At 45.1% G+C, this 10,000-nt stretch overlaps 1 protein-coding gene and 1 long non-coding RNA gene across 2 annotated transcripts in view; both read left to right on the top strand.

Annotated features, from left to right (window-relative positions):
- The first annotated feature begins 1,263 nt into the window (after window positions 1-1,263).
- The window catches only part of nlk2 (nemo-like kinase, type 2), a 74,599-nt gene continuing 65,862 nt past the window's right edge, over window positions 1,264-10,000 (top strand). The window contains exon 1 of the mRNA XM_083547994.1: window positions 1,264-3,174. Within this exon, the coding sequence (XP_083404120.1) occupies window positions 2,699-3,174 (476 nt within the window). The 5' untranslated portion in view covers window positions 1,264-2,698. The remainder of the gene's footprint in view (window positions 3,175-10,000) is intronic.
- Window positions 3,431-10,000, top strand: part of LOC310729755 — a 6,590-nt gene continuing 20 nt past the window's right edge. Inside the window, exons 1-3 of the long non-coding RNA XR_014534655.1 lie at window positions 3,431-7,500; window positions 7,670-8,009; window positions 8,058-10,000. The exon at window positions 8,058-10,000 is cut by the window's right edge and continues 20 nt beyond it. This is a non-coding gene — a long non-coding RNA (uncharacterized lncRNA). The remainder of the gene's footprint in view (window positions 7,501-7,669; window positions 8,010-8,057) is intronic.

Genomic DNA, 10,000 nt, shown 5'->3' on the forward strand with positions numbered 1-10,000 from the left:
GTTTAAAAATACATGACATTACAGTGTTTAAGGGAATGATATTAGTTCAAAGCTCATGGAAAAGAAATGATATTATAAAGACATTATTAGCAGTGTATTGATAGAAAGCATGCGTTCATAGAGGGAAAACACGGGTGCAGTCCGAGCTCTATACTGTGAGATCTTCCACTTTAATCCATGTAAAGCATAATCTCCATGAAGCTGTCTTTGGGCTTCATCCTGCTGGAACACGTTTGTGTCTCCTCGTTCAAGTAAAGAGCACATCTTCATGCTCCTGCATTCAAAGCATCATATGCGGTACAGTTTGGGGAAAAAGGTGTCCTAATACTTTTGCAGGAATAATGGATGTACCTCAAAAACAAAAACAAAATCGTTACGGTGGTCAGTTTGTCCTCATAACCTGAATCACTTCTTCAGCTTCATTACACGTCGAGGTTGAAGCTCAGCGGTTACGGTGTTGATATCTGATCAGAAGGTCATGAGTTCAAATCCCGAAACCACCATCTACCTGACAATGTCGGGCCCCTGAGCACGGCTCTTAAACGTTATACAAAAACGAGATGATCATGGTGTCTGCTGAATGTTTTTTGTAATAATTGTATCATTGTTTATACTCTGTCGTCTATAAGTCGTGTCTATAAACTGTTATTCATGTCTGTACTTTCGACAGTCACTAACAGCTGGACTCTGGGTTTCAAAACACTTAACTAATAAACCATATTTGATGAAAACTATAATATGTAGGAAAGAAATGTATAAAAAGTTGTTTTTTCTAATAGACTCAATTTTATTGGACGCCACCTGATGCATATGCAAATATGTGTTTTGGGTTTTTATGCAATAATTCACTCTTAGAGGACGAAATAAGCGGTCAGGTTTTTATTATGATTTAATTTCATTTCTTTTTTTGCATGAATCATGATCACACAAACTTGGCCGCCCTTTTCCTATAACCTTCTGCTCGTCCGAGTGATTTGAGGAATAATTGGTCAGCGAGTCGTGGCAATCACTCCAACCCGGAAAAACGCGCTCCGAGTGGCGGCCGCCTATTGGTCCGCGCGCAACCGCCGCTCCTCCGGTGCGCCATTCGGGCTCGAGTTTCCGCAGGTTCTCTCCAGAACGTGGTCTCCATCCCCAGAGCCGCCATGGCGTCAGTTTCCGTAACGCGCGTGTGGGGATTTTTCTTTTTTCACCGCCACCTGATTGGATGGAGGAATCTAATAAAACGCGAAACTCGCTCTGTGATTGGTTGGAACGCTCTTCAATCACAGGTAGGAGGAAGGCGTTCCTGCGTCCGCGGCAGGCCGAATATCGGAAGGTGGCGTTGTTTGCACCGAGTGCACTCGATGAAGCGCATGAAGGTCCTTCCTGGAGATAAGATGTTTAGTGCACGAGGGTAGGGAACAAGTTAGGATCTGAAAACGAGATCATTTTGGAGTGTGTGCCTTTAGGTCCTGGAGGCACCATCCGGCTAGAGGGTGAGCCGAGGAGGACACTGACTGCTTGTTTTGTCCCTGCAGCAGCACTGGATTGGGGTGGTTTTTTTTGGTGGGCTTCTGCTGGTCTATTTCCTGGATGCGCGGTTTTTATTATTATTATTATTATTTTTATTTGCGCACTTGGATACAATAACATCCGACGACGCATTGGAGGCAAAACCACGCATAAATATAAATATATAAATATACACACACACACTCATAGGAATCGATGAGGAAAATAAGTTGACTGCTTCCTTGCGGGGAAATTGTTGCTTTTCTTCTTTCATTTCCTTCATCTCCTTCCAGGAAAAGGATTGTGTTTGATCACCGCCATGGGGATTTTGGATACATAGTATCTTTGGCACTTCCGATTTGTCGGGATTGTTTCCTTTACTGCGCGCGAGAATACACACACACACACACACACACACACACACACACACACACACACACACGTCCGTATTGGTGATTAAAACAATTAATTAATTCAACACCTATTATAGATCCACGCGAAGATTTTTTGCATATATGGAGGGAATTCGGTCGACTTTCCATCGGTGCGTAAAATAAACTTGGTGCCCGAGCGAAGCCCCGCATGCAGTCCCGGCGGTGGACGCGGCCTCGGTGCGTGGATCAGCCGACATGGCGAGCCGTGGGGTGTGAAAGATGAGCGCGGCGTTTCTCACGCTGACACACATCGGTCGGTTTCCCCCTTTCACGCTGCAGGAGAGGGAACTAAAGGTGGAGCAGATGCGAGGCCAGGTGCTTCCCACCTCCACCATGCCGGAGATCTAAGGCCGCGCACTGGATCATCCACCACGGGGGGAGAGGGAATTTATTTTTTTTTCCATCACATCAAACATTTTTTATTTTATTTTGTTTTGATTTAGTTGGGCTTTCTTTCTTTCATACTTTTTAGTTGAATGCCTGGTGAGAGAAGGATCTTCTCAGACGTAGATCAGATCTTTTAAGATAGAAAGAGCTGGCCAAAGAAATGGGAGTGACCCGATCACTCGTGCTGATATGACATCTTGCCTCGTTTTTTCCGAAATCCAAGATCCATGACGGCTTGACCTACACCCCCCTCATCCCTTCTCCCCTCTCCTACCACCAGCTGCTGCTGCTTCTTTCATCTTCTTGACCTGTAAGGTTTCCAGCCAAAGTTTTGTTTTCCTGCTTTCCCGACATCCTTCTCTCCAGGCTGTCCCAGAGTGCACATGGCTCTTTGCGGGACCACGGCCGCTAACGCGGCCAAAATGATGGCGGCGTACGGAGGAGGCGCTTCGGCGGTGGCGTCAGCGGCCCACCATCCGCACCACCACCACCAGCTGGCACACCTGCCCCCTCCACACCAGATCCACCACCAGCACCACCACCATGCCGGACAGCACCATCTTCAACAGCAGCAGCAGCAGCATCCAGCTCCGGGTTCGGCCGCCGCAGTCCATCCCGTTCAGCAGCAACACGCGTCCGCCGCCATCATGCTGAACCCGAGCCAGCAGCAGCAGCAGCAACCCTACTTTCCGTCGCCTGCACCTGGACAGGCTCCCGGTCCGGCTGCGGCTGCGGCGCCCGCTCAGGTGCAGGCTGCAGCCATCAAGGCGCACCATCACCACCATCAACACCATCTGCAGCAGCAGCTGGACATCGAGCCCGATCGGCCTATCGGATACGGGGCATTCGGCGTGGTCTGGTGAGTTTTCAGCTATTTTCGTTGTTTGGGTCGGGGTTGCTTCATGCTTCTGAGGTGGAATGGATGGAGTTGAAGATAGAGAACAGGTGCAGCAAAATGAGTTCTCCTTGTGTCATCAGCAAAGTTAGTCAGTCAGGAAGATCTAGTCTTGGACACCCAAGCCTAGCAAAGGTGACCACATCAGATCCTGCCTTCTTGGTCTGTTCCTCAGAATTCAGAAACCCCTAAACTTTGACTTCCAAGGCTGGAGTAATGACAGATCAAGAGAGCTAAAGTGGAAACTTAGAGATTTAAAGTTCAGTGGTCCCCAGTTCCTTCAATCAGCCACATCAGCTCCAACCAATTTTCAAGACACTGAACTCGCCTTATCTACCCGATGAAATACAGAGCGGTTGGTGCAAATATGGGTGATTGAGTGGAACTTCTAGAAAATCCAAACAGAAATCTCCTGTAATGATCTTTGTGTGGATGCTGTAAACTTCAGAAACCAGTTGCACCATCAGAATTCAAGATTTATCGCATTCTACCTGCTCTGTTCAAGTTTATGGTGCGTGACATGAGTTTCTCATTTAAAGAACATAGGAACTGCAATGTTCACCAGATATTTAAGTAGAATAGAATAGCCGTTTTTTTGTCTCATATACTTTACAGCACAGTGAAATCATCATTTTCATCGCATATCCCAACTTGTTCAGAAGTTAGAGTCTGAGTGCAGGGTCAGCCATGGTACAGAACCCCCTGGAGGCTTAAGGGCCTTTCTCAAGGGCCCAAGAGTGGTAGCTGGCGATCCTAGGGGCTTTAACCTCCGACCTTCCGATCAGTAACCCAGGGATAGAAACCTTAAGTAGAATAGTCAGTCTGAAGATTCAAAATGGGGTCAGCAAAGTGGTCACCAACCGCAACGTTTTTTTCCCGCCAAGTTTAGTTCCCATTTAATCAGCCAATCGGTGGGCCGTGCCCCATTTCAGTTTTTATAAATTTTCTAAAAGTTGCTCATCCACACCGAAACGTCTGCTGGGGAAAAAAAGCGCATGTCCCTGTACCGCACGTGAGCAAATCATAAAACGCTTAGACCAGCGTCATTTCCTCTTGGCGTTTATTAACTTTTCTGAACTTTGAATCGTGGCGGTAACTGCTAAAAATGTTGTTGTTTTTGAAAGCCTCGAAAGTGGATAAATCTGAAATCTGTTTTCTGATTTATCCCCTTTTTATAAAGTTTTTAAAAAGCGGCATCTCGGTGTGGCCAAAAGGCAAAAATGTTTTTTTTTTTAGTTTCGACATGGCTTTGATCTCCACGTGAAAGCTTTCTTTCTTGACCACAGTTGACCTTGTGTGATCTCCATTTACATTCCATTTGCGTCTGTTCATTTGCCAGACGCTTTTATCCAAAGTGGCTTTACGATGGAGACGGGACGAGGTCCAGGCGCACAGGAGCGCGATGCGGGGGCGAGACCTTTACCTCAGGGTGCTGCTTTGGGTGGTTGTGTGATTTATTATTATTGTTTTTAATTTTCCAAGCTGGAGCAGATCGCATGTTTTTTAGCTAGGGAATTGCACACAATGTATCGCGTTACTCAGTCGGAATCCTGATTTCGCAGCTGAAAAAAAGCCAGTTGATTGGCTAAGTGCACTAATACAGACACAAACTAGCAGAACTTCCCGCAGACGTAGTCTCTCATTGTATCTCTGTGAGCTGTTGCTAACTGTTCGACTGTGTGCTGTCTGTTCTCAGCAGGTGAGTTTGCACCTATTTAGCGGATAAATGGATTTGCTTAGCTGCGGTCGTTTGTCATAGACCGGTGGTGACCATGCGCCTCGAAGTGGGTTCCAGGGGTTTCTATCCAGTTAATGTAGAATTTATATCCCAGGTACCAAAAAGTACTGTATTGGGATACATGACGTTTCCAGCCATATGTTGGAGAAAAATAATTGCTTTTTTTTGAACATCCCATTCTACATTTGGTCCTTCTGGGATCTGCTGCACTCTTCTGGAAAGATGAACTAGATTATGAGGAGATTTGAGTGAGATCCATTTATCCACAAGGCTTTATAGCAGGAGATCTTCCACTCCAACCCATGGAAAGCAGATCTTAATGTAATGGAGCTAAGGAACATTGTCATGCTGGAACCACAGGTTTGGATCTCCTAGTTCAATCCAAAGGCGTCCAGTACAATCGTCTGCCTCAAACTTTGTATATAAAAAGAGGAAGTAAATATGTACAGGAGTAAAACGATCTCATGACTTGGTTAAAATGCTGGTGCACATATTCATTTCACGTGCATACAAAGGACGTTCTGTTAGAAACATTCAGCACCACGGAACTATTTATAGACCCCTGAGATACCAATATTACTTTAACGTCTGATGACCATCTCCATCCAAGCTTCTCTAAGGCATGGGGAGGAATATTGGTCCTGACCGGAACAGAGGAGCTAGCTCCTAGTTCTTGGCCTGGTTCTTCTCTCCAATGAAGCTTCAGTGCATTCAGGAGGACGTTTTATTAAGACACTGATGGTATGAAGGCTTTTACGCTTTCAGACTTCCAGGAGGAAGAGAGGCGTTTGATGAAACATCCTCTTGCAGATGTGGTTGTGACTTGGATCGTGTGCAGAAAACCAGCAACCATCGGACTGTACTTTTATTATGACTTTTTCCGAAGTGTGCGCTAGTTTTTTGTTCCCTCCGTGTCCGCGTGCATGCTTTGGCTCATCTGTTAATTAGCAAGTTATTCAGGTGTGTTACTCCAGGGAAATCCGCGTGCGGCGATGCGGACCTCTGAGAAATCGCTCGAGCTTTAGCTCGAGCTCAAACGGGTTTGCTCTCAAAAAACGTTTCCTTCTCAATTAAATGCTAACCGCAGCCATATCCGTAAGAATGTTCTATTTCTTGGATAATTAAAGGTCCCACAAGAAGCCCCGCCCCTTTCATTGAGTTTCGAACCTTATAAATGACGTGTACTCCGTTCAAAAATAGCCCCGAATGACGTCGACTGTGCACCGTGCATTTATTTTTGGAAGACGGCTTCGGTGCCTTCCAGCTCTGACTCAGCTTCAATGAGTCAGAGAGGCCCGAAAAGCCAGCGCCTGAGTGAACCGTGTTCTCAGAAACCCAGAGTCGTCAGTCTCGAGAAATAAAGCCATTTAGATCCGACTCCTCTGCAAGAGGAGACACGCAGAGAGGCCGCTGAGCTTCCGTCCATTCCAGCCTCACCCTGCTCGCCTTTAGCTACAGGAATCTTACTCTGACATTTTCTCCGAATCGCTTCCTGCTGCTCATTGTCCACTCGTGATCGCCCCCCTGTTCTCTGCCCGTGTATTTTTAGCTCGTCCAGAGATACCAGGCAGAAGAGCGAGACCCATCCGGGGCTTCCTCGACAGGTTTAGTCGGTTAGGCGATGGAATGGGAGTGTCCTCGCTACACCTGCATCCTGAAATGTATTCGTACATTTAAATTCGAGCTCCCGTAGGCCAACAATGAGACCAATAATACTGTAATACAGCAGTTTTAGATATATAATATATATATTTGTAATTTCTGGTGCTTTACTCTGTTATAAAAATTACGAGAATAAGGTCAAAATTACGAGAATAAGGTCGAAATTACGGGAATACGTAAATATTTTGAGTATAAATCGTAGCAATAAGAGATTAAAGTGGTAATATTTGAAGAAAAATCACAGGATTGTGACAGGTTTCGTTGTTTTACATAAAATGGATGTGGAGCATTTGGTTCAATCCTTCTTCAGGTTAGGGTTAGCATGGAGCAAAAAAAATAAAATGTTACTGGGGCATGCTACTGTTTTTGTCTGTTCGAAATGTCAGAGCCAAAAGTCGAAAAAGTTGAACGTCTCGCACCCAAATATCAGGTAACCGCTAACGATTACCAGTTAACGTGAGGTTTGTGTGCCGCTTTTGTCTGCCTGCCCTGAAGCACAAGTGATGTATTATTTCGGGGGAAGAAGCACCAGAGGGGCTTCCCTGTTTACAACAACTTTCACTTGTATTATTACCTCAATAGGTTCCAGCTTCTGGGGAAGTCGCTTTTTCGTTGGATGCACGCTTTATTCCACATTTAGTCCTCACAAAGTGTAGAAATCATTCAAATCTCTCACAAACAAATCTGATCAATAACCTGAAGTGCACAATATTTCCATCTCAGCGCACATCCTACCCTCCATCCCAGCCTCTATCCTATCCTCCATCCCAGCCTTCATCCCAGTGCTCATCCTATCCTCCATCCCAGCCTTCATCCCAGTGCTCATCCTATCCTCCATCCCAGCCTTCATCCCAGTGCTCATCCTACCCTCCATCCCAGCCTTCATCCCAGTGCTCATCCTATCCTCCATCCCAGCCTTTATCCCAGTGCTCATCCTATCCTCCATCCCAGCCTTCATCCCAGTGCTCATCCTACCCTCCATCCCAGCCTTCATCCCAGTGCTCATCCTATCCTCCATCCCAGCCTTCATCCCAGTGCTCATCCTACCCTCCATCCCAGCGCTCATCCTATCCTCCATCCAAGCCTCCATCCCAAAGAACGGTGGATTGGATGGTAGATTGATGTTGAATTGGAATTTAGCGTGTATGTTGGATCGGATGGGGGATAAGAATTTAGACTGGATGTTGGATTGAATGATAGACTGGATTGTAGATTTCATGTTGAATTGGAATTTAGTGTGGATGGTGGACTGGATGTTGGTTTGGGATTTCAGACTGATAACAGGCCGGATGGTAGACAGGATATTAGACGGGATGGTGGATTGGATGGTGGATTTGATGTTGGATTGGAATTTAGAGTGGATGTTCGATTGGATGGTGGATAGGAATTTCGCCTGGATGTTGGACTGGATAGTAGATTTGATGGTAGATTGGATGTTGGACTGGAGGGTAGATTGGATGGTAGATCGGATGTTGGACTGGAGGGTAGATTGGGATTTTGGATTGGATCTTGGTCTGGATTTTGGGTTGGGTGTTGGATTGAAAAAGTGCACTTTAGGATGATCGGAATCGTGAGATTAAAATTATTGCTCCATTTTATGTGATTAAACGAATAGAGAAAAGAGAGATTTTTTTTTTTTTCAGCTTTAAATATGAAATTAAAGAAAAAGGAACGAAGGCATCATAATTCACAACTAGTTTCTTAATTATGAATCTAAAACAAGAGAAACAAACGTACCCGGACCTTCTATCTCAAACAAAAGCATCTTGTGATATCGTTTGTCTTGATGTTTAGATGTCATTACACCCCCCCTCCCCCCCACCATGCCAGAGTTCCATTAGATCGGACTGAGAGCTTAATGCGAGACTCAGAACTATATATAGCATTTACTGAAAGTGCGATGAAGTGGGGATTTCCGGTTTTGGACGAAGCGGCTCTTCTCGCAGCATGAGTAACTGTTAGTGCTGCTCCTTCTGATGCTTTTCGACACGTCTCGACAAATAGGGAGCTTCGGTGCACTTATGCAGCAGGGCTGCGGAGGGAAAGTAACCGAGTGTGAAAGGAGAATTAAAGCGCGGTCGGCCCGGGTGTAATTTGCTGAGCGTGGGTTTTGGAGAGCGTGTGAAGAGTGTAGCGAGCGTTCTGCTCATGCGTGCAGCCGTGGAAGGTGGAGTAAATCGGCGAGAGATCTCACGCACTCGGTTCCGTCCGGGCGGATCGGAAATTCAATTCCAGAACCACTTTGATTTGCATCGCTAATGCGCCTCTAGAACGCCGCAGGTTTTACATACGTGTGGAGACCCAGGACTCGGATGGCGTACACCTCGTTCACGTTCCTCTGTCGGATCATTGATTTGTGACCTCTGGCAGGAACTGGATGGCGTTTATACATGACGTGCATTTCAGGTGTGGCAGATGGGAAACCATACGACTCTTTGCTCCTCGAACTGAAGCGTGAGGAACCACGTCAGCTCCCAGACATAACCATCATGAAGAAAGAACCCGAAAGCAACGAAAGTGGAAAAAACTCACTCGGTTCTTCTCCCATTTCCAAAAAACGAGATTCGACTGATATTAGAACAAGGGAAGGAGGAGGACTCATTATTTTAGGTTGCATTTCTACCAGGTGTTTTATTTGCAGTTTTTTCTATAAATAACTTTCATTGCTTTTTTAACAAAGTGTCTGAGATGAGAATCAAATCTTAAAATACGCAATACATTTTCATAAGTTCGGTTTGTTTCTTCTGCTTCTTTTTTTTTTTATTTGATTTTTTTTTAATTCTGAGCATCTCGGTCCATATTTGTTCTCCTTTTGTTACAATAAGTTTTCAGGGAAGATGTTCCACAAGATTTTTGTGGAGATTCATGGAATTCAGCTTCTAGGGTTTTAGTAAAGTTCATATTCATCATGTATCATTAATAAAGCTCTACAGCAGGAGATCTTCCACACACTTCCATCCTATTTCAAGCAGATCTTCATGGCGCTCGCACTGTGAACTTTTCGTCATGATGGAACAGCTTTGGGTCTCCTAGTTCAAGTGGATGGAAAAATCAAACCCGAAACTCCATCATCTAAAGACATTTTATACACTTGTGTGCCTCCAGGTTTGTGGGAACCGTTTGGTGTCCCCAATAATTTAATAATTTAACTTTCAGTGTTTCCATTTGGGAGACTTTTACTTTAAACTTCTACATTTCAAAGTCAAATTTTTTTTACTCGACTACATTTTATGAAATCAGTCGTTCCTTTATATTTATGAGGATAAAAACGTAACTGGTGAAAAACGCAGCGAGTCACCAATCAGGATCGAGCGCACGCTCTGTTTTACACGTGTTCTGATCGGCGCTCGGTGTATCTACTGATCACCGACATACAGTTCAGCATCAGTT

Source organism: Silurus aristotelis (assembly GCF_946808225.1).
Source record: "Silurus aristotelis genome assembly, chromosome: 8".
Classification (NCBI taxonomy): Eukaryota; Metazoa; Chordata; class Actinopteri; order Siluriformes; family Siluridae; genus Silurus; species Silurus aristotelis.